This window comes from Microplitis mediator, chromosome 8 (genome assembly GCF_029852145.1).
Source record: "Microplitis mediator isolate UGA2020A chromosome 8, iyMicMedi2.1, whole genome shotgun sequence".
Classification (NCBI taxonomy): Eukaryota; Metazoa; Arthropoda; class Insecta; order Hymenoptera; family Braconidae; genus Microplitis; species Microplitis mediator.
In genome coordinates, this window is record NC_079976.1 from 21,136,937 (window position 1) to 21,163,347 (window position 26,411).

The following is a 26,411-nucleotide window of genomic DNA, read 5'->3' on the forward strand; positions in this document are numbered from 1 at the left end:
TATTTTTAATTCTATTTTCATTTTTACCGTTTTTGGCTATAAAATCGTTAAAATAAAAGATAGTTGTTATTATCACCAGAGTACCGATGATCATTTATGTAGATTTCATGGCCTAAACAGAAAATCAAGGGAAAAAAAACATTGTTTTATGAGAAATAATAGAAATAACATACCTTTCCTCATACAGACGAACTTTAAAATGAATTAATGGAAAGTGATGAAATAAAAATGTAATAACTTCTTTGTCTATAATATTATAAGCAGATTTATTATCATTTTTGCTTTCTTTCGAAAGCCTTCTAAATAGTCGTTATTGCCCGCCCACGTTTCACATCTAATTTCAAAAAATTTCTATCAATGTTAAATCTTTTAAAAAATTGTAAGGATTCCAAATTTACTTGCGAATTGTTAACAATTTACAAGTCATTAATGATCTCACCGAAAGAGCAATTAAATCAACTTAAGAGTATATCAACATTTTAACAACACGAGAAGACCAAAAACAATATTTGATTTAAGTTGTAAATGAGTACAAAACAAAATATCCTAATGCGACCATAGCTTTCTTAACAAAAAATTATAGAGAAAGCAAAAATGATAATAAATCTGCTTATAATATTATAGACAAAGAAGTTATTACATTTTTATTTCATCACTTACCATTAATTCATTTTAAAGTTCGTCTGTATGAGGAAAGGTATGTTATTTCTATTATTTCTCATAAAACAATGTTTTTTTTCCCTTGATTTTCTGTTTAGGCCATGAAATCTACATAAATGATCATCGGTACTCTGGTGATAATAACAACTATCTTTTATTTTAAGGATTTTATAGCCAAAAACGGTAAAAATGAAATTAGAATTAAAAATATTATAGGATTGATAACAAACACAAGTTTAACGTTAAATAACTTTTGAAGGAGTTATTTTATCGAAAATTCATAAGAGAACTTTTTTGTAGAACGTTCAATTTCCTATCAGAATATGGTTTGATTAAATTTTTACTCTCATTTGTTTCTGAGAAAAAAAATTAAGAGTCAAAAGTCTAAAAATCCCATGTTATTTAAATGGGAAATATAAAATGATTTGGGCACGGTTTAATGTGAAAATGAAGAGCCTCATTGTGTTGGATATTTTTTTTTAGGTCATTAACTAAAGATTCAGGGGGCGATCGGTAAATAAAAATCGATTTGGGAAATAACGGACACCCTATTGAACATAACATAAATAATTAGAAGTTGAACTGCAATTATTGTCAATCATTTTTTTCCGTGTAATTTAAAAGATTAATTATCTAAAAATTCTATTTGTTGATATTGGTAAAAACTTAATAAATATTTCATACGCTTTTAAAATGTCTACATTTTTCATTAGATCGATTTCATTTTGCTAGAAAATGAAGAATTTCCCCGACCATATTTATATTTTTGAATTTTCCCGCCTATTTTTACCCTCGATGTTTAACATCGATGTATCGATGTTTTTTATAGAACATCGGAAGTTCAATGTTGAAAGATTCAAACAATCGATGTAACGATGTCGATGTATTTTTTTAACATCGTCCATCCCTACTAACAACTGTGGTGGTTCAATCGCCTTCGAGGCCACGCTTTTGTTGCCACGGTACCTCACCCCTACTAGCCACTTTAGCTTCAAATTGACGGTAATTTTATGTTGAAAGTACCTGAAATCTTTTGCCCGAATTCGCCAACAATCTCACAGCAAAAGTTGAAAAGAAAAATTTGCGGTTAATTTTTCCTCAATTTAGAGGTAAATTTTTACTCGAAAAAAAAAGTTGGTAATGTTCATTCTTGCCATAATAGAAGGTAAGCAAATTAAAATACATGAAATTATCTACAATTTGTCAGTAAAAAAATACTGAACAATTTTTAAAGTCAAATCAACAATAAATTGATGTGAAAATTTGTCTAAAAATTGACGAAAAATTTTTTCTAGTCAACTTTTGAAGTGAATTTGCATTCTAATTCGTGCAGTAAATTTACGTCAAATTGTATAACGTTGCATACAAGTTGTCGTTAAAAACGGAAAAATCCGAAGTTGACGGAAATTTGACGAAAAATTCAAGGAAACTTTTGCAAGTAAATTTTTGCTAAAGCAAACTGTGTTATGGCCTGTCCTGGGAGGTTACTAGGGTCGGAGCTGACGCCACCTCCTGGACAGTGGACAGTTCGTTGTCACGCGGGACCAATTTTGAATTTGAAAACAGTGATAAATTTATTGTTGACTATGATGATGATTATTATTATTATTATTATTATTATTATTATTTAATGAAATTATGAAGTTATGAATAAGGATAGATGTAATTGATAAAATAACTTTTATCTGAAGACTGAGTTTTATTATAAAGTGTAGATAAGATTTGATCAGTAATAACAGTTGTGCTCGTCAATAATTCTCGGAGAGAAGTGAAGTTACATCAGACGGCAGAAAGATCTCTGACTCTCCACTTTTCGACTTCTCCTACCATTCTCATACTCACACACATACTTATGCAATATATGTACTTATACATATCAACGTTTTTTCTAATTATATACTTATACATTTATACTTCCTACTAATACACGTACGAGATATGAGCTTACACATCTACGTTCTTTATTTATCCGTTCTATGACTTTACTTATTACTTATATTATTTATATTCCATTTTCCTGTACTTAAATACAATTTTTTAGTTAATTATTCTATATTTAATTATTTAATACGATTGACATTATTATTTATCATGAAACACCATTATAATTATTCTAATGCTATATTTCTATTAATTTATTTATTATACGAGTCACTCTTTATTTAATATGTATATATATTAACAATAATAGTTGAGTTTTTGTGATATGGTTTTCATTTATAAGTAACATTTATTTATTAAATATTTCCTTTTCTTATTTGTTTATAGAGTATGCATTTGTTTATAACCATATTTACTGTTAACTATAGAACAAGGGCCTATTCATGATTTTTATGCGTGTGTTTTGTTTAGGTTTTAAGTATCGGGTGACAGGAAACGTTCCAAGACCACTCAAACTGTATTTATATTTCTCTGAATACAAAATAAAGATTTATTTATCTATTTATTTAAATTTTCTTATAATAAAAATATATAATTTAATAAGTATGTGCCACGACGATTTATTATTTAAATTATTGACTAAATATTGATAAGACGCAATAAGTGTTGTAAGATCTTAATATACAATTTCAAATGAAATTTAAATGCGCGCCTATTGATGGATCTCAAGTTCACTAATTAATTAAAAGGTGGAGGCACCTGAGGCCACTGAGGACATGACAACTGTGCTATTAGGATTGTTGACAAGTTTGACAGCTGATTGACTTCATCTCACTCAAGGAACTATAAATTTATCATTCACTTTATCAAAGAAATAATAATCGTGTGTTTATAAATAAACTGTACTTTTTATACAGTCATTAAAAATTTATTTGAACTTTAATCAGACTTAGAAGAATAAAATAAAATTATGGTTATATACGGTGTTTACATCGTATCAAAATCAGGTGGATTGATTTTTAATCACGATCATAACGTACCAAAAATTGAGAATGAACAAACTTTTTCATACCCATTAGATTTAAAACTAGTGTATGAAAATAAAAAAGTTGTTGTGGCATTTGGTCGACGAGATGAAATTAACGGTGAAAATTTTGTTATTATTTAACCTAATACGTATACAGTAAAAAATATTCTGTACTAAGAACGGTCCACGTAAAATTTTTTGTTTTAAATCAACACCTCACTGTGTTACTCAAACATTTTAAATCGATTTATTATTTAACACAAAAAGTGTTATTTAACACTTTAAAATTAACACAAAATTCATGATAAATTGTTAATCGATAGTCATGGAAGAATTATTAGAAAAATTAAAGTTAAATCAAAATTTTATAAATGTCAATTCAATTTAAAAATTTTTTTTTCTTGACAATATATCAAATTTACCGTTTACTAAAAGCTGGAATGTTTATTAGGGTGGGCCGAAAATCCGCTTTTTTTGAATTTTCACTATTAATACCAAAAATATTTTTCTTTATACAAAAAAAAAATTTTTCGGAAAACAAAAAAAATTTTAGGTCGATATCTTGGGCTCGCCAAATCCCGCTAGAGTTAGAAGTTGTTTAAAATTTTTTTTCCAACTTATTTTGATCGCAAATTTAATTCTCTACATAAAAGGTCCTGAAATAAAATTACGTAAAGTTAATAGTTACTGAGATAATTGCAATTTTGCTCTAAAAAATATAATTTTTCAAGATATTGTCACTTCTTTAGGGTAAAATATGAATTTTATCATATAAATTTCATGGAAAATCAAATTTCTTACAAAATTGGTCTTTTGGTAAAAACTTGAAATTTATAGTTAATCAGAAACTGGCAATTTTATGTTTAGATAGTCACATTTCTCGTTATTTGGTGGTTTTCATCAAGAATCGCTATTATCTTTGTAACTATCAACTTTGAATAAATTTTTATTAGGTCTGTTTTGCAGAAAATTGAATTTCCTATGAAATTTTTATGATAAAATTTATTTTTTACATTGAAAAAGTATTAATATCTTGAGAAAATTTCATTTTTTAGAGCAAAATTGCAATTATCTCAGTAACTATCAACTTTATGTAATTTTATCATATGACCCTTTTTGTAGGGAATTAAATTTCCGATCAAAATGTGTTGGAAAAAAAATTTTAAACAACTTCTAACTTTAGCGGGATTTGGCGAGCCTAAGATATCGACCTAAAATTTTTTTTGTTTTCCGAAAAATTTTTTTTTTGTACACAGAAAAATATTTTTGGTATTAATAGTGAAAATTCAAAAAAAGCGGATTTTCGGCCCACCCTAATGTTCATTATACTAACACAAAAATTTTAGTTATAATTTCGAATTATTTATGAATGTGAATGTAGCAGACATCAGATGAATTTAAAATTGTAAATAAAAAGAGTAAATAATATGAAAATCATATTTACAAAAAGTGCACTCATTTATTTCAAAATTATTTAAATGCGCATTTTTTAAATATTTTATTTTAATAATTATTTACTCTATTTATTAATAATTTTAAATTTGTCTGGTGTCTGCTATATTCATACTCATAATTATTTCATGTCATGTTAAAATTATTTTTTCGTTATTTTAAAATGTGTTTTTGTTTTTTTTTAAAGAAATTAATTGATTTGCTACCCGGGAAAAAATGCTTAGATATGATCATATATGATCGCATGTATGATCATGCATGAAGTCATGTATGATCATACCTGTTTATGAATTATATATGAGCTCAAATGTGACTTATACTTTTTTAAGCGTTATGGAAAAATGATGAGCGTGAATTTTTACGATGCGCGTGCACAGGAGTGACACGAAAACTAAATGTTGAAGTTGCTACATACACAACACGTGTAACACTTCCACTGAATTAAGGTGACCAAATGGTCCATATCGATAAGCTAAGGTCTTGTAAAGCTTCTTCTGTATTTTTCCAACACGTTGTATGGCAATTTCAGTGTACGGGGACCAAATTACGGTAATTTTTGATAAAAATTACAATCGAATGTTAAATTAAAATCATAAATATATTTAAAATTGATAATGTAATAATATTTTTTATGAATTATCAAATATTAAATTTAGAAAATAATAAACATTTTTGGAATAAATAAATAAATTTAATAAAAAAATATTAAATAATAATGAAAATTAAATGTTTAATGAAATTATTCATTTTTAATGTTTATTATTAATTTCTAACATTAATTTCTCTACAATAAATTTTATTCATCAACCTTAGATTCCTTTATTGTAGATTTTATGACTGTTAACGGTACTATTCAATTTCTATTCCAGTTCTTAAGATGGGTAAAACAAATGCGGAAATTTGTAAGGACTATCACAATCGGAAGATGCTATGGCAGTGGATATAATTTAAAAATAACATAAAATTTATGTTAAACTTAATAGAAGACTATAATTATTTATTTATTCAATTTTTGAAAGTCATACTAATTTTTATAAAATGGGTTGACGATCCTTTTCTAGTCCTTTTATTCTAATTAATTATTTGCATGCAATTGAAAACTATTGTTTAATGATACTAACGAAGTATAACTTCTCACGTGTGCGTACATTAGTACACGCACCCATGTTATATAAAATAAATTTTAATGATAATGTATACAAATATTCTTGCAAATATGTGCAAACATATTCCCGGGTACATGAATTTGATGTTTAAAAAAAAACACGGTATGAATACTCAGATCTGATGAGATTCGAAAAAGATCTTGTCGATCATACATGATTATATACGATCATACATGATCATATATGTTCATACATGATTATGAATGATCAGGTATGATCACGCAGGTCCATTTTTCGGATCTTATCAGATCTGAGTATTCATACATAATCATATATGATCATATCTGAGCATTTTTTCCCGGGTATATTTACAACTGGTAAATATTATTTGATTTTTTCTTAATCCGACTCTAATAACAACATTGTTTACTATCAAAAAATAGTTGAATGTTAAATAATAATTGTTGGCACTATCGATGACCTCAAAATTACATATAAATTATATTTACTGAATATCCATGGTACAAAAATAAAATGTATAAATTATCATTTTTTTTGTGCCGCTACTGACATTAAAAGAGTATTGAATTTACTTTTCGTATTACCCGAATTTCGTGTTGAAGTTTTAACACAAATTTTGTATTGAAATTCAGCACGGATAGTCTGTGTTAAAAAATAACACAAATATTGTGTGGACCGTTTTTAACATAAAGGTTGTGTTGGTTTTAACAAAATATTTTTTACTGTATAGTATTATGTTCCTTAATTTTAGCTTAATTATTAATTTTGATATTATATTTACAATCTTTTAAAAAGTTAATTTCAAATTTATATATTTTCTATAAATTTTCGTCCGAAAATTTTGCGCACTTAACAGAGAAAAAAAATGTGATAGCCACAGCTAAATAATAAAATTTGAATATTTAATAGTTTATAGAAGTAGCTCTCGAAATAATTAATATATTTTATGTTCTCATCAATACCACTGCGAAATTTCATTTTGTTATGAAAACAAATTTTTTTTTTATTGCAAGAATGTTATTCTAATTTTTAATTACATCTTTCTTCAATTCATTTTTTTTTATTTAACCAGCCAACTGCTTTATTTAAGTTTTTAATGGTACAAATTTGAGAACGTGTTAACTAAATTGAAGAAATATTTGCTTGCCTTAAGTAATTCATGCTTCTAGAAATTTATTACTAAAGAAGCAATAGTTCTCTTAAAATAAGAACTATCAATTTCATTTTAGAAAAAAATTACTTATTCTGAGCATTTATGGAACCAAGAAAAATAATTACTTTAATTTAATTTTTTTTTTCTACGTGTGGAAAGTTGTACTTAATAAATAAATTTCGTATTTCAGTGGGACACGTTTTGATGTCAGTAAATGGCAGCCCTGTAGCAGGAAGAGAGCTAGAAGATGGTCGAGATGTTTTTGATTTATTTGAACAACCAGAAAATTTTCCATTAACATTAAAATTTGGTCGAGCAAAAATGACAACGAATGAAAAAATATTTTTAGCATCAATGTTTTATCCATTGTTCGCGATAGCAAGTCAATTAAGTCCAGAGCCTCGTTGTTCTGGTATTGAAATATTAGAAGCAGACACATTTAGACTCTATTGTTTTCAAACATTGACTGGTGTTAAATTTATGGTAGTTGCCGAGCCATCTCAACTAGGTATGGAAATTCTAACAAAACGTGTCTATGAACTCTACGCAGATTACGCATTGAAGAATCCTTTTTACTCCTTGGATATGCCAATAAGATGTGAATTATTTGAAACAAATTTAATTACTTTATTAGATACTGTAGAAAAATCAGGTATAAGCAACGTATAATAACAGTATTGATAATAATATTAATTGATATTTTGTAAGTAATGTATATACTTTAATTATTATTATGATTATAACTACAAATATATTTAACTGATATTAAATGTTATTTTGATTTATAGAATTTTGTTCCAAGCTTTCTTGATATCTGGCGTTGGAAACTAGAACAAAAATTATAAATAAATCAATTAATAAACAGTGAAATCAATGTAAATAAAAACTTATATCAATATAAAAAGACGATGCACTTTAACGTACTGAGAATTATTTATATTAAATTTAAACTTTCATATATAAGCAAGATAAATATCACTAATTATTGTCAGAAACGGTGGTAGAACATAATTTTAAAGGGTTTCGTATGGAACAACTACAATACCAAATGAATATGGGTCATTCCATATCAAATCGACCAATAGTTGAAATCGACCCCTTTCGATTTGGACGAATTTTGGTCAGAAGTTTTCTATTACCATATAACGCAATTCTGCCGCAGGAAAAAATTTGAAAATTTTTCTTCAAAAGTTATGCAAAATACAAAATTTCGCGATTTTTCCAGTTTTTCAACTTTATTTTTTAAATATCTCGAAAACTATGATAGTTACAATAATGATCCGAAGCTTGTTTTAAAAGGGATACTCGAGGCTATGAAAAAAAAAAATATTCCAAAAAAAAATTTTGAAAAATGACAAATCTGGAAACTGGCTGACCCTGCAGGACAGCCCCGAAACTTCCTGCTGTTTTCGAGCTCAAGGAGCTGACACTTTTGTGAAAACACATATTTGAGCTTGATGAGCTCGACAATATCCTCTAATACATTCGTATTTTTACACTGAGAGAAAAATTTATTAACATTTGATAAATTGATTTATCAATATTTGATAAATTATATGTGTTAAATATTCGACTGTATTTATTAAATACTATTCTACATGTATCTAAAATTAATGAACTGATATTAACATTTGATAGGTCGTTGATCAATATTTAGTAGAAAATTATTAATATTTAATAAACTTTTATTAACTATCGATATGTAAGATTTGTATATAGTATTAACGAGTGTGGTGGAGTTGTACCCTCTAACCTAACATATTGCCTTATATACGCATTACAATTAATAAAGTTGTCCCGATGAAAGCTTGGGATTTTTTTCTCGCCAGTTTCTTCCCCCAATACCATAATATTAGAATGAGCGCATGCGTCATTAAATGTGCGCATGTGCAAACCAACATTTAAGTGGTGAGGGAAGAACTGTGGTGGGTAAAAATCCCAAGCTTTCATCGAGACGACTATAAATTGTTTTTATGCTTGTTGAAATAATTAAAAAAAAAAAAGAATTAAGTGTTATGGAAGAATTATTAAAAAAGTGGGACTTGCTAAATTCCATCTTACCTATATTAACCAAACAAACTATTTACATATCATGATAGTATATAATATATGTAGAATCGTTAACTATAAATCAGTCCATACTTATTAATATTTGATAAACCGCTGATTAATAATTGATAAACTGTTTATTAATATATTATAAACATGTTTACTAATATTTAATAAGCCGTTTATTAATATTTAATAAACTGTGTATTAATATTTGATAAATTCTTTTCTCAGCGTAAGCTGTTCGAGCTCCTACAAGTAGTTTTTGATTTTTGTTCACGATTTTGCTTAATGAAATCAATGAATTCAGACAAAAATCAATAAATGCGATTAAAATAGAAAGTTACATAAGTTTTGAATAAGATCAGAGTGTTAATATAAAAAAAAGGCCATTCGGCAGCCGAAATGGAAGGTAGATTTTCCAATTAATCTATATAAAAAGTTTCATACATACATATCTTGTGATATATGTTAGTGTATAGTCATGATATGAAATTAGGCTCGTTTTCTAAGAGTGAGAGTAAAAAAAGACAACGACTATTTTCGATAGAGAACTTCAGATAGTTGATTTGACAGAACATTATATAGGTAATGTACTAAACTAACCTTCACGTAAACAAAGTATAGAAATTTTAATTAGTATGAGATCATAATTGTAATTATTATTACGATGGCAAGATCAGTTATAATTATAGGACGTACAGGTACGATTGAAACAGCATAAATAATAAAAAAAATACTTTTAAAATATAAAATAGCAGTGAAATTTACAGGTTATTTTGTTCACACTATAATACAACTGACAAAATTGTATTATAATGGGAAATGCATAAGTTATGTGAAATGAAAACCATATTTTCAACATTTTTTGATTCCATTAAAATTTTTAAGGCTATCAAATTATTGGAAGAAATGGTCAAAACATTAAGTTTAAGGTCTTTAATTAAAGCTTATTGGACAATCTTTCAAATACTTTTTACTGGAGTTGTCTATCAGTTTTAGTTTTAATGTTATATGAACTTCAACAGTGAATAAAAACTGATTTTTTCGAAAACTCGTGGAAATTTCAAACAGCCATAACTTCACAACTATTCAAACGATTCAGCCCATCTTTGAACTTGATCAAGATAATCGCCTATAGAATAAGTGTGAAAAATTTCATTAAGATCCGATAAGAACTGTAGGTGCAATCGTAATGACAAGACCAGTTATAATCATACGTCGTAGAGGTACATTTGATACATCATAAGTAATAAAAGAAATACTTTTAAAATATAAAATAGCTGTGAAATTTACAGGTTATTTTGTGCACAATAAAATACAACTGACGAAATTTGATTATAATGGGAAATGCATAAATGATGTTGAATGAACACCATATTTTCAACATTTTTTGATTCCATTAAAATTTTCAAGGCTATCAAATGATTTGAAGAAATGGTCAAAACATCAAGTTTAAGGTCATAAATTAAAGCTTATTAGACAAGCTTTCAAATACTTTTTACGGAAATCATCTATGAGTTTTAGTTTTAAAATTATATGAACTTGAAAGTGGATAAAATGTTTTTTTTTTAAAAATCGTGGGAATTTGAAACAGCCATATCTTCTAAACTAATCGAACGATTTAGCCCATCTCCGAACTTAACCGTGGTAATCGCTCATAGAATAAGTGTAAAAAATTTCATTAGCACCCGATAAGGATTCTAGGCGCAATCGTGTTCTCAAAACTTGGTTCTATTACATATATATATATACATACATATATAAATTTTTCAACGAATGGTATTTTCGAACTCTACTCAACTAACTATGATAGGTTGTGACAAAATTCCTTGAAAAATCGACCATGAGGACAAATACAATACCTAGATTTTTAAAAAAATCTACCTAAAAAATATCCGAGAAAAGTGTTAAAAACACTGTGATTTTTCTTATATTTTTTCAATAATAGTACTTAAACTAACGAAGCGAATGTAATAAAATCTGTATTGAAAGAGACAATAAAATGGTAGACTCGGTTCATTTTTAGGTACATTTAATAAATTATATATTGAGTTATCCAGGAAAAATGAGGACAATTGTTATGTTTTAAATATTTCATCGCCGATATCTTTTGAACTAATAAACCGACTTTGACGACTGAGGTAGCATTCGGGACAGTTTTTTTGTCTCTAACGCTTAACATTTTTTCGTTAACCATATCTCTTCAAGAAATGATTCAGTTTTGATGGTTGAGATGGCATTCGACGCGGCTTATAGAGTTTTAGAGCTGATTAGATTTTGGAATGAATTCATGGAATCAGTTAAAAGTTATTTGAAAAAAACATTTTTTCAAAAATTTTATTTTTCAAATAACTCCGAAAATACTGTACTGATTGAGCTTAAATCTTTACAGATTGTAGGAATTGATAGGCCGCTTTCGAATGCCACCTCAACGATCTAAATCGGTTAATCCGTTCAAAAGTGATATAATATTTACATACACACGTACACACATACATACTAGGGTGCGTCATTTTTGGGTAATTTTATGTTGTTACGTGTTACGTCATTGGTGTACTTTTTTTTTCCATGGAGGTGATTTATAAAATCAGTAGAAATGATTAAAGGTAGGAAAATCCGGTTTTCACGACAAGTCTATTATAGGGCACCACCTCTCCCGCTATCCCGTCCGAGGCGTGCAATTTATAAATATTTTCAAATTGATTATGAAATACATTTGAAGTAATGTAACACTCGAATTTCTTTTATTGTAAATTGATAAGAAAAAAATATCAAATTGATTTCATACTATTTTTTTACAAAAACAAAATTTATCGAAAATGGTGAAAAAAAATTTCTAAATAATGCTCAACTATATTTACAAAAGTGCCCTGAGCGTTTTGCCCTGATAAAGAAGAATGATTTAATCGATGCTAAGTGTATATCTGTATTAGGGTGTCTTTAGCTCGGCTAAAGGGTTTAAGTTCAATAGCGGCTTAGCTCATCAAAAAATTCGATTTCCCATTTAAATAACACGGGAAGTTTTTTTTTTTAACTTTGAGTATTTTTAACTCGTGAACAAATTAATAGATCGAATTGACTAATAAATACTTTTGTAGGAAATTGAACGCTCGACAAAAAAGATCTCTTATCATTTTTCGATCAATCCATCTGTTCTAAAGTTATTGGAGCTCGAAGTCGTTATAGTAAATTTCGAGATCTTTTTACTTTTTCGGCAAAACTATCAGATTTATCATAAAATGTTATAGGGTCTTTTTTGTTGACAATTTTATTCTCTACAAATTATTATCAGTAAAGTTTTTTCGAATTCCGCATTGTTTTCTAGTTATTTTCATTTCAATGTCGAGCTCTTGAAATCGATCAGAACACTACTTTTGTAAGAGCTTAAAATTAAAATGAAAATAACTAGAAAACAATGCGGAATTTGAAAAAACTTTACTGATAATAATTTGGAGGAAACAAAATTGTCTACAAAAAAGATCCGATGATATTTTGTGATAAGTCTGATAGTTTTGCCGGAAAAGTAGAAAGATTTCGAAAATTACTATAACTTAACTTCGAGCTCCAATAACTTTAGAACAGATGGATTGATCGAAAAATGATAAGAAACCTTTTTTGTAGAGCGTTCAATTTCCTACAAAAATATGTATTAGTCAATTCAATCTATTAATTTGTTCACGAGTTAAAAATACTAAAAGTTAAAAAAAAAAATTTCCCGTGTTATTTAAATGGGAAATCGAATTTTTTGATGAGCTAAGCCGCTATTTGACTTAAACCCTTTAGCCTAGCGGGATAATTTTTTATTTTCTATATACTACCAGATTTTCTGGTATAGCAGTTTAAAAAAATATAGCCTTGAAATGACACACCCTAATCTGTATATTAGTCGATTTTAATTATTTTAAATAATTTCAAATTTTTTTGAATCATTTCAAATAATTTTTCATAAACAGAGTGCTCTCTTACCTCTATATATCATATAGTACATTTAAATCATTAAATGCTTACCTTGTTAGTTAAATCATCGACACAAGCAATTCGAATACGTGCAGCAGTAGCTGGAGAATCTAGTCTAAATAATTTCGAAGTGTTGGTATCTTCACGAGCAGCTTGTATAGCATTTTTAATAGCAAAAAATATGGATGATGCAAGAAATAATGGTGGTTCTCCAACGGCTTTCGATGAAAAAACAGCTCGTGGATTAGGTGCATCTCTTAAAAGAGATACATTAAATTCTTGAGGAATATCAGCAAATCCGGGAATTTTATAAGCTCCAGGTCCTCTGCTATAAAGTGTCCCAGTTGGTGAAAAAATCAGTTCTTCTAAGGTAAATAAACCGAGTCCTTGAATGAACCCTCCCTCAACTTGACCGATATCTATCGCAGGATTTAAACTGTCACCCAAATCCATAACTATGTCTGTACGTAAGACTTGATGATCACCTGTCAAACAATCAACTTCTACTTCACTACATGCTACTCCATAAGTAAAATAATTAAATGGGTTTCCGGAATTCGTATCGAAAGAATATCCAATGTCAGGAGTACGATAGAACCCAGTAGCTGAAAGGCTAATGCGTTCAAAGTATGCTTTTGATATCCATTGCTCCCAAGTATCTGACGGATTAGCATTAATAATATGTTCAATACGTGATAATATTTCATTACAAGCATTAATAATCGCCATTCCGTTCAAATCCGACCCAGCACTAGCTGCAGTTGCTGATGTATTGGGTACTTTGTCAGTTGCTGTTTCAGAAATGTGAATTTTATCGGGATTTACTTTCAATATTCGGCTAGCTACTTGAATCATTTTTGTATGAAGTCCTTGACCCATTTCCGTGCCACCATGACTTATAAGAATAGAACCATCATGATAGATATGAACAAGAGCTCCCCCTTGATTAAGAAATAAAGCTGTAAATGCAATACCAAATTTTGTAGGTATTACTGAAATTCCTCTCTTTCGATAACGATTTTCTTGATTGAATTTTTTCACAGCTGCATAGCGTTCATGATAATTTGATGATACGATACATTGTTGCCAACATCGTTGTAGTGAACACCCAATAAGGGGTTGATTATAATGAGTTAAGTCATTTTCTTTGTACAAATTAATTTCTGATACTTTTGCCGGCTCCATCCCAAGATAATTAGCGACATCCCACATGATATTTTCGGCTACAAACATACCTTGAGGACCACCGAATCCACGGAATGCAGTATTAGACGGTAAATTTGTCTTACAAGCATACCCAGTTACGTTAATTACAGAAAATTTATAGGCATTTTCACAATGAAACATTGATCGTTCTAATACAGATACTGAAAGATCTGCCGAATATCCACCATTGTTATAAATTTTTATTTCCACGCCTTTAATTAATCCATCTTTAGTAAAACCAACTTTATATTTAAACATAAATGGGTGTCTTCCACCGGTTATCATCATATCTTCATCACGATCTAACATACAGCGTACAGGTTTACGTAAATTATATGCAGCCAGTGCTGCTGGTAATGCAACGAGCATTCCACGGGATTCTTTACCACCGAAACCACCACCCATACGTTTAACTCTTACATTAATGCGATTCATAGAGATACCCAAGACATGAGAAATAAGTTTTTGAACTTCTGTGGGATGTTGGGTTGAGCAGTAAAGTTCGATTTCATCAGTTTCTTTTGGTATTGCAAGAGTTGCATGAGTTTCTAAATAAAAATGCTCTTGTCCGCCCATTTTTACCTCACCCTCTAAAATATGATCTGATTCAGCAAAAGCTTGATGGACATCCCCTTGTTTGATGCTTTTTGGCGTATTGGGCATAAATGATTCAGCTTCAATAGCATCTTCAATACTCACTAGAATCGGTTCTAATTCTTCATATTCAACAATAACAGCTCGTGCAGCTTTTTGTGCAGTAATTTGATCTACAGCTACAATAGCTCCTAGACTTTGTCCTTGACTCGTTACTTTTAGCGAAACAAATACTTCTTCATCGTGAAAAATAGGACCGACCCAACGATTATGTTCTGGAATATCTTTGGCACTAAAAAAGGCTACCACTCCATCAATAGCTAATGCTTTTGTGGCATCAATTTTTATAATTTTAGCATGAGCTTTTGTTGACATCACTAAAGCCATGTATAGCTCACCGTCAATATGTGGAATGTCATCACAGTAGATAGCTTCACCAGTTACTTGTTTAAACGCACTTACATGAACTATAGGTCGACCAATTAAATCTTTATCACTTTGATCTTTAGGCACTACTTGAAAATACTGCGAACTTTTTGGTGGTTCGTAACGAAACGTATTTGAAGCAGACAGTAATTCTTTTGGAAGATGATTAATATGGGGCAAAGTGATTTGTAACTGTTTAAAAATATGTATAAATCCTTTTAAAAATAAACTTAATGTTAAAGAACGACGATAATGTACCATTCCACCTGGAACATCATCAGACAGTGGAAATTCATCGATTAATGATTGATAAGTTGGCTCTAATATTTGGGGATCCCATTTTTTTCCAATCATAGTCTGAGATGTTTTCACGGCTAATTTTGTTGTCGGAGCCATCCCTCCATAAGCTAAATGTACTTGTAAAATCTCATTAGAATTTTCTTTAAAAATAACATTAAGTGCCATATTTACAATTGCGATATCATCGTCTCTTCGCTTAGCTTGTTTGTAAGCTACAAAGTATTGAAATTTTTCTGTAAATGGAATTTCCAGCGAGACTAAAATTTCATCAGGTTTTACTACATTACGACGATATCCTGTGAAAAATGTGTGATCTAGGATAATTTGGCGACAACCATCTAAATTAACAACGTTTAGTTTGGTACCAGCAGCCATTAATATTGGCACCAGATCAGATATCGGGCTTCCGGTCATTACGTTTCCTCCAATAGCTCCAACGTTACGGATTTGTTTACCTGCAAACCAGTGCAGCATATTTATTATTTCTACAAATATTCTAGTTTTATATTCCGGTTGAATTTGTATTTGATCTCTCAGCGCTTCTTCCATTTCCGTTAAAGTTACACCTGAACCAACTTTTAGTACATTTTCATAAACTGTAAGCTCTCGCATTTCCTTTATTTGTATGGGATGTATCAACACTGGATAAACAAAGTGTTTAAATTTAACTTCAACACCGACTTCAGTATTACCAACTACTATTTTAGCAGTAGGATGTTTTTTTTTTAGTAATAGAAGTTCTTTTAGGGTTGTTGGTCGATACCAAGTAACTTCTTTACCTTTGATAATAAGGTATTCTTTGTCTAAATCATCGCATAGTTTTAATTTCGGTGGAAATATGACCTCTTGTGTTGGATCATATACTTGAAATTTATTTGAATTAATTAGTTCTATTGGTACTTCTGATGTAAATGCTTTCTTGCAGCAAGCTTCTCCCATTGCACATACTTGCTGGCACGAATTTCCACTTTTATTTACTTTCCTTTCTAATTGAGATTGTTCCCATTCTTCCGTGAATGTCCGAAAACCTTCAATGATAGGTCGATATCCCGTACAACGACAAAGATTGCCTAGAATATTTATTGAATTTATTATATGGTAAATAAAAACTATTATTATCTATTGGTATGAATAACACCAGCACACAAAAAAAATTAAGTAGAATGTGCATTTGACCGGACCTACCTACGGGTACGTATTTTGGTCCGCTGAATCCGAATTCGAGGTCAGTTTGACGCCTACACCCTCGAAATTTCGAGAAAACTTTGAAAAACCGTAAAAATGATGAAAATCGGCAGTTTTAATGATAAAAAAATGTTTTGGAACTAAACTAAGCGTGATTTTCATGTAATTCGATCCGCTGAATATGAATCGAAACTTTATTGAGACCACGAGCCGTTTTAAATGTAAAAAAATCACACAAACCCTCCAAAATTCCGAAAAAAGTAATTTTTTTGGTTTTTTTACTCTCGTTTTTGACTTTTGAAGACTTCATTGCTTGTGCCTGTAACCAGGGCACCTCCACGTGGTACCGGTTGGCAACAGAACCATCTGGCAGAGTTCTTGGGTTAACGTAGATATATCAAGTTATTTGATATATCTACGTTATAAAGTATTTATTTTAGGCATTAAATCATGTTCAATCAATTTTTTTTCTGTTATGAATGGTAATTTTTACAATTTTTTCGAATTTTTCCAGCTTTAGAGGGTGAATAGACTAAAAAAATTAAGATGCGAATTGAAGATATCAAAAGATATAAAATTTTATCTGAATTGGACCAGAAAAAGTTTTTTTATCATGAAAACTATATTTTTTCGGAATTTTTGAGAGTTTTGTGTGATTTTTTCACATTTAAAATGGCTCGTGGTCTCTATAAAGTTTCGATTCATATTCAACGGATCGAAATACATGAAAATCACGTTTAGTTTAGTTCCAAAACATTTTTTTATCATTAAAACTGCCAATTTTAATCATTTTTACGGTTTTTCGAAGTTTTTTCGAAATTTCGAGGGTGTAGGGGTCAAACTGACCTCGAATTCGGATTCAGCGGACCAAAATACGTGCCTGTAGGTAGGTCCGGTCAAATGCACATTCTATTTAATTGTTTTTGTGTGCTGGTGTGATTTTTTAGTTATTATGGTTAACAATTTATGTTACACTAAGAGAAAAAAAAATTAAATTCAAGTAATTATTTTTCTTGGTCCCCAAGCCAACGGTCTTTCTGGTCACATTACACTCCAGAAAGTGCCACTTTTGTAGCCAGCTCGCAGTAAAGAAAGCTGTCACTGGAGTGCGCTTATTTTGTATGTCTCGGCAAATATACAGAAATTTTTCGATTCCAAACAAATAATTTAACAATTAAAAAAGTCAAAATTTAAAAAAATGCACACAGATTTTTTAATTTTTTACATCCCGGGTAAAAAAAGTTACATGTTGGAATGTCAATTATTTCAAGGTAGTTTTGGCTAGGGATCGAGAAAAATAGTATACGACCCCCGGCCAGAAAGCTGAATGCCTTGACGTATATGATGTTAAAGCCTCGGATTTCATATCACATCTGCGAGGAAATCCAACTTTCTGGCCTAGTGTCATAATGTACTATTTTTGACAAAATCAATTTTTTTTTCTTTGTATTAAACACGTAAATAAAATCCTTAAATAAAGTAATTATTTTACTTCATTGAAGAAAATTATTGCTTGGCACTATTTATAAATAGTAGCAATTTGGTAAAAGCCTTGTGCCAGCATGGATCAAGATACTTTAGAAAGATTTTAGATCAAGAATTGTACAAGAATAGGTCCAGATTCTTGACCAAGATTATTGGTCAAGACTTGAGCCAGACTGTGGTCAGAATTTGTACAGAATTTGATCAGAAATCTGGAGCCATCTATTGCTAAACTTTGGGAGTATCCTATAGAGTAGAGGTTCCCATTCTATATTAGTTTCATTTACAATACTGTAGTCGAGAAGTGAGTTCTTTGTAGAAAATGAATCTAGTTTTTTTTTAAATACGAGTGACAGCTTATTGAATTCGTCATTAAATTTGACAAGAATTTTTTTTTACAAATAAAAATAGCAATTTTTACAAGTCAAAATCAAATAGAAAAAACAAGAGACTCTGATTATTAGTAATAACTCAAAAATTAATAGATAAAGCGTAAAATAAAAAAACAATTAATAAAGAAGAAGCAATTTTCTATAAAATTGTCACAACTTCCAGAATTCTATTCCCATTATCTATAATTTTAATTATTCATCTTAATCTATTAAAAACTTCCGAAATTTTTTAAGTGCTAGAAAATTCTGGAAATCATTTTTTCTAGGCATTACTACAAACTCAATGCGTAATTGTAAAAAAATAACATTTTTAAACTTGTTGACTAGACTATAAATGAGAACCACTGCAATACTATACTTTTCACATTCAAGTGGAAATGAGGGAAATAAGTGCGCGCTCGTCGTCTTTTGCGTTTTTCGCGCAAGTCTATGTCAAGACTCTGGGCCAAGAATCTAATCAAATTCTGGTCACAGACTGGCCCAAGTCTGCCGCATGTCTGGATAAAGAATCTTGATCAAGTGTCTTGGTCAAGAATTGTCCAATTCATTACAAAGTGCTTCTCCAAGTATCTTGCCCAATTTTATTGCTACTAGGGTAAGTAACTGAAATACTTAAGTCAAGCATTTTTTCTTGAAAATATACATTTTTTTCTCTTAATGTACCAGTTGATGGATAAAACAAAATTTCACCTTGAAAAGCAACTTCTAAATCATGCATCGATGGCTTAGGCATTGTGCGTAAGAGAGCATACATTGACATTACTATTCCAGGAGTACAAAAACCGCATTGAGACCCATGAGCTTTAGCAATTCGTTCTTGAACTGGATGGAGCTTTGTTCTTGTACTTCCAATACCTTCCACTGTAGTTACAGCCATACCATGCATGCTGCATACTGGGGCGAGACATGCATTTACAGCCAAATGACTAAATAATTGTTAAAAGAAAATAATAAATAAAACTATTATTATCACAAAAAAAAATATATATATATATTAGGGTGGCGCAAAAAAACCGACTATTTTTTTTTTTTCAATCTCGCATGAACATTTGTTGGTTTACGATGTTTTAAGAAGCCTCTCCACAAATCAGCTCGATAAAAAATTTTTAAGAGGTCGCTCACGAATTTTGAAAATATCGAAAATGATCGAAAGTAGGATTTTTATTAAAAAAATTTTTTTTTTCTCGTGGCAGCAATAGTTTATATTTGTAAAATCATGACTATGCTGAAAATTTCAGCCCAAAATTTAAATATTTAAACGGCGCTCAAGAATTTTGAATGTTTCCGAGCGCAGTCTCTTGGACGTTTTTGAGCGACCCTTAAATATTAATAATAAAGCTTCTCGATTTTTTCACCATCAATTTGCATGACAATGAATGGAAATATAACCCGAGAAATAGAAATAATAAGTTATTTACATACTTTTTTATTTTTTAATTCAATTTGTAGGTTTTTTCGCTTATTCAAAACTGACCGAATTTCATTGTTTAAGACTGTTCTGTATATTTTTGGTTATGCAAAAGTTATATTTAAGTGAAATGACAACAATTGAGTTATAAAAACTAATTCAAACTATTAATTACATATTATCAGTTAATATTCGAAATTCTTGAGCGCCGTTTAAATATTTATATTTTGGGCTGAAATTTTCAGCATAGTCATGATTTTACAAATATAAACTATTGCTGCCACGAGAAAAAAAAAATTTTTTAAATAAAAATCCGAATTCCGATCATTTTCGATATTTTCAAAATTCGTGAGCGACCTCTTAAAAATTTTTTATCGAGTTGATTTGTGGAGAGGCTTCTTAAAACATCGTAAACCAACAAATTTTCATGCGAGATTGAAAAAAAAAAAAATAGTCGGTTTTTTTGCGCCACCCTAATATATATATATATATATATATATATATATATATATATATATATATATTCAAATGAAAGGATACAGTATTCTTCCAGTTAATCGGTCGATTCGTGATACCATTACAGTACACGCGCCACAACCACCTTCGGCACATCCTAATTTAGTTCCACTTAATTTTACTATACGACATTATGAAATAAAAAAAAAATAATTAAAGTATTAAAAAGTTGTCAGCAAAGGTGTGAAGTAATTAAAAAGATATACATTTGTTACGAATATAATATAAGAGCGTCCATTCAGGATTCACGTTACTATCTTGTATCTAAAATGAAGAAAAAATAGATATTTATTTAGTACAAATAAAAGTATTTCGATGAATAATTTGTAGTATCTAATATATAGGAAATGAAATTCAAAATAATGAAAAACGATTTTAATTGAATAATACTATTAAATATTTAAAATGCTACAAAAATAAATAATGTGTGATAGCCAAAGACTTTCAAAAAAGAATTAAAAATCATATGTATTTGCAGAGAGTTTAATGAAAAAAATGTAAAAAGTTATTATTGTAACTGTGCATTGAAATAAAATTTATTTATTATTTTTTTATTTAAAATGCTACTTTTTATGAACTTTTAACATGAATCTTTTCAAACGTTATTTTCTAAACAGGAATCAAAATCAACTCATACAGTCTGCTTAGCAAGTATTTTAAAAAATAATTTTAATTACTGTAATATTCATTGAATTTGTCTGATTTACTCAGAAGGAATCATTAATCGAATTGAATAAAAAAAAAAATGAGTGATTTTAGTCCAATCTCACGAATAGACGAAACGATGTAAATAAATTTTGGAAAAATCAAAGGGATTCATCCCAACTTCGATCTTATTCGAATTTGAAGTTAATTGGATCAGTACACGGAAAAAAAGAAACCTTACAAATTAGTGTTTGAAATTATAACCCGGAATCTGAGTGTCAGTAGAGGGAATTTTAATATTCCAAACAATAAATTTTATAATACATGCCATAAATTTATAATGATGAAGTTACGATTTTTAAAGTTAAAATATTAATTTTTTTTGCATAGACCATAAATTTTAATATTCATCCTATAATTATTTACGTTTTAGTTTATAAATTTTTGTACTGAAAAACGTGCCAATCATTCGAGATGATTGGAATTAAAAATTTAGCATAATAAACACAATTATTTAATTTTCTCCGTGTAGCAGCTAGGGGTCTTGCTCAAGATACTTACTCCAGAATCTTGCTCAAACACGTGTTACTAGGGTTATAATTTTCATAACAGCGGAGATTTAAAATTTCAATGAGATAAACTTTAAAAATCAACAATTGATAATAACATATTACCATTTATTAATGTAAAATCAATTATCTAAGTTTTTATTTCATCTTACCTCCTGACCATTAACATAGAATACTAATGTACTAGATTCTTTACTTTTCGTAACTTCATGGCCGAAGACTAAGGAATCTATGCCTGAAGATTCTTGATTTATATCGTCATCAGGTTTACCCATATTATTTGATTAAATAAATATCATCAAAAGCTCTGTAAAAATTGGGAAAAATAATTACGTAGTTTGACACATGATAAAAAAAAAAAATTTCCTGATGATCAAATCTAATTGTCCATAAATCACCAGGTCTGATCATGCACATTATTATATAATGATGATGAATAAACAAATATGGTCGCACATAAAATCTAATTTAAAACACTTATTAATTTTATCAATTTAATGAAATAAAAAATTCGGTAAAAAAAATAAAAAATAAAAATTTAATAATTCCCTGATTAGAAAATACGATTAAAAATGTTTTAATCCTTTTGAATCGTCATGAATCGTCAATTGATGATTGAAGATGATTAAATTTCAAATCGTCATGAATCGTTTTTAATCTCCATGTGGGACCAGAAATTGCAATATTATTTTACGATTAAAGACGATTCATGACGATTAAAAATTTTAAATCGTTTTTAATCCTCATTTGGTACCAGAAATTGCATTAGTATTTTACGATGAAAAACGATTCATGACGATTAAAAATTTCAAATCGTAATGATTCGTCTTTAATCGTAAAATAACATTACAATTTCTGGTCCCACATGAAGATTAAAAACAATTCATGACGATTTGAAATTTTAATCGTCATTAATCGTTTTTAATCGTAAAATAATTGGCTTTTTGCGGATAAATTAATATTCAAACATGATATGTATTTATTGAGAGTAGATCCAAATAAAACTAATACATTATGGGTACCACCATGTCATAGTAATCACTATCAGAAATCATTTCTAATAACTGGTATTAAATTTTGGAATTCGCTGCCTAAAAATATAACATCAGCTGATAGTTTGAGTATTTTTAAGAAATTATGCTATAGGCATTTAATGGTATTAGAGAAAAATAGTTAAAATTATTAAATTATATATGAAATGAATATGTTATGATGAATCTTTCTTTTATTAAATGGCTCTGAAAGGTATTTACCTAGAGTCATTATTATTTATGCTTATTTACATTTACTATTAATAAACTTGTATTCTGTAAAATTATTCTTGTAAATAAGTTGATAAATAAATAAATAAATAAATAAATAAATAAATAATAAATCGTCTTTTGACGATTAGTGACGATTAAATGTAAAAAACCATGACGATTATGACTATTAAAGACGATTAAATTTTTAATCGTTTTTAATCGTCACAAATCGTATTTTCTAATCAGGGTTGCTAGAATTTTGAGAAGCTGTCATCTGTCCAATTATTGTCCGTCGTCGACGTTACTTAACTTTGGTTATTGTATGCTTGTCGTCAACTTATCTGATTTTTCATATACTTTGGAATGTCATAACTTTATGACATTTCTATATTCAAATACTTAAACTAATATAATACTATATATGAATGATGCATAAGAATATACTTTAAAATTTATTATAAAGATTTCATTCATCAGTTTACTTCAATAACAAGAAAATCACTAAACTATGAGCCCATATCGACTAGATATGAACCGATCTAATCATATATATCTCTTAATCTAACGATACACGATCAGATACAATCATGTATGAATACACACTGAGAGAAAAAAATGTATATTTAAAAAAAAATGCTTGATTTAAGTATTTTAGTTACTTAAATAATGCCAAGCAGTTATTTTCTTCATTGAAGTAAAATAATTACTTTATTCGAGTATTTTATTTACTTTTTTATTTGATTTTGTCTAAAAAATATTATTAGATTTGCCTTTTTTTTTAATTTCAAGTTGTTCAGATTAGTTTCCTACCTTAACAAATATTTTTTTTTTATAAATGAATATTTTCATCCTAGACAAGATTCGAAACTCGACCGATCACGCGAGGTTTATGAACTACACTTTAGCACAACATATTTTTAATAAACGCTATAATTATTCATTGATGTTTGTCATCTTAATTATTAATTTACACGTATGAATAATAAAATTTAAACATTTAATAGTTTATAGAAGTAGCTCTCGAAAAAATTAATATATTTTATATTTTTATCAATACTAACGATAAATTTAATTGTGTTATAAAAACAAATTTTTCCCTTAGTGCGAGAATTTTTTTTCAATTTTTAATTATATCTTTCTGCAATTCCTTTTTTTTTATTTAACCAACCAATTGCTTTATCGAAGTTTTTAATTGTAATAAATTTGAGAACGTATCAACTAAATTGAAGAAATATTTGCTTGCTTTATGTAATTGATGCTTCTAGAAATGTATCACTAAAGTAAAACAATATTTTTCTTAAAGTGAAAACAATCATTTTAATTTTATAAAAAAATTACTTATTTTGAGTATTTATGAAAACAAGAAAAACAATTATTTGAATTTAATTTTTTTTTCTCTCAGTGCTAGAAAATATTTTTATTTGTTTTTGTTATTAATGATTACGTGAGAAAACTATATTTATTATAAAATATTATTTAAACATACCTCTTCAAAAATATGTATCGAAATCTTTGTTGGACCGACAAGCTTGGAATGAATAATGGACAGATTTTAATATTATAATACGTTATTGGTGAAAGTCGTTGACCGTAATACATTTAAATCCTTAGAAATTTGTTTTGTGTATACATATAAGCATCTGACAAGTGATACAGATTAATTTCAGCTTGACTCGCTCTTTGCGGTCAATATTTTTTTATTCAAATTAAATGAATAAAATTATTAAAAATAATGAATTAATATGTATATTTCACACGAATATTATTTACTACATTGAATATTTTTAAACCAATTTAACAATACTTCCGTAATCAAAATAACACAAACACTAATGAAATAGATTTTTATTCCGATAAATTCTCTGATATTCGTAACAATTAATCATTCAGGTTATCAATATTTAGATACACTCTACAGAATGACGTATTATTTATAATCTACTTTATGATATTATTTTAAATAAATGAATAAGAATGTCGAAATGTGACCAATGAATAATTGTTTATTAAACTGACTGTATAAAATTATTTTCAAATATCTCAAAAGTAATGCTGTTATCAAAATATTTCAAATTCAATTAATATGTTTTGTACCTTTGAAAAAACCCTAGGTCAATAATGTGTTTTTCTCGGACGTGATATTATTATACGAAAAAAAAAGAAGATTAAGTTATTGACACATACGATTATGGTATTAATATCTTATTAAAAGATTATTACAAGTGTCAGTTAAAAGATTATTTAATATTTTTATAATTATTAAATTATTTATTATCTTGATGATGTTACTATACCTTTGAAAATAAAAATATTATTTGAAGTAGAGGTCAATTGTATTTTATTTACATCAATAACAAGATTTGAAATACAAAAATATTATTCAGTCAACCTGAGTAACTTCGTCGCAATCAAAGTGACTTAGACTATTTTTTAAAAGTATATTTTGATTTTTTTACTCCAAAAATTGGGTATGTTTGGATTCTAATTCGGCTGATGATTGGGTAGAGAAAAAATTAATTATTTATGCAGGTTTACTATATATCTGAAGTTATTTAATTAACTTCCTAGCGATCAGTGATCCTTTCACGGAACAAAAAGTCTATAGCCGGACTACCGGGAGCGTGATCTTTTTACTAACGGTAAGAGTATAAGAATCGTGTGCTAACTAAAGGAAAAGCTCTTAGTGGTCTTAACTATACTTAATTGGCGCGTTGCCTTGATATAGTTGTTCCAACAAAAAAAAACTCATGGGTCAGACAGTGGGGGTAAGGGAATTAGTTGGAAGAGAACTCTCTTGTTGTATTGGGACTATTTATCTACTTCATAATCTATTTCAAAAATCCATTTAGGTAAGAGACCCATTATCCGATCAAGGAACTAGTACCCGATCACTCATGTGTTTGTATATCTATATTTACCATATTTTACTAACTATAGACATACAATTACATGGAGTGATCGGGTACTAATTCCCTGATCGGGTATTAGGTCTTTTACCTTACGTGTTATTCTTTACAAATACTAAAAAATTTCTTATACTTTTTTATGTGATTTTTTTTTTCTCTACAAGTTTTGTTTGAAAGATTTTTGAAAATTTTTTCCGGTTTATGAAATATTTGCGAAAAGTCTATTTTT

The 26,411-nt window shown here is 28.5% G+C and overlaps 2 protein-coding genes across 4 annotated transcripts; one reads left to right on the top strand and one right to left on the bottom strand.

Annotated features, from left to right (window-relative positions):
- Positions 1-3,320: 3,320 nt before the first annotated feature.
- Positions 3,321-8,192, top strand: LOC130672648 (trafficking protein particle complex subunit 4). Of its 2 annotated transcripts, XM_057477302.1 has the most exons (3): positions 3,321-3,686; positions 7,491-8,003; positions 8,089-8,192. In XM_057477302.1, the coding sequence occupies exons 1-2, from the start codon at positions 3,512-3,514 to the stop codon at positions 7,967-7,969; spliced, it is 654 nt and encodes a 217-aa protein (XP_057333285.1). In that variant the 5' UTR covers positions 3,321-3,511; the 3' UTR covers positions 7,970-8,003; positions 8,089-8,192. The 2 variants fall into 2 exon arrangements, with proteins under 2 accessions (XP_057333285.1, XP_057333284.1); XM_057477301.1 differs by having other exon boundaries at positions 7,491-8,192.
- On the bottom strand, positions 7,989-25,968 carry LOC130672647 (xanthine dehydrogenase). Of its 2 annotated transcripts, none has more exons than XM_057477300.1 (8): positions 25,571-25,968; positions 24,763-24,804; positions 22,185-22,339; positions 21,025-21,082; positions 20,843-20,939; positions 19,585-19,820; positions 13,361-16,905; positions 7,989-8,127 (listed from the first exon to the last, which is right to left on the bottom strand). In XM_057477300.1, the coding sequence occupies exons 3-8, from the start codon at positions 22,305-22,307 to the stop codon at positions 8,083-8,085; spliced, it is 4,104 nt and encodes a 1,367-aa protein (XP_057333283.1). In that variant the 5' UTR covers positions 22,308-22,339; positions 24,763-24,804; positions 25,571-25,968; the 3' UTR covers positions 7,989-8,082. The 2 variants fall into 2 exon arrangements, with proteins under 2 accessions (XP_057333283.1, XP_057333282.1); XM_057477299.1 differs by having other exon boundaries at positions 24,763-24,916.
- Between the last annotated feature and the right edge of the window lie 443 nt (positions 25,969-26,411).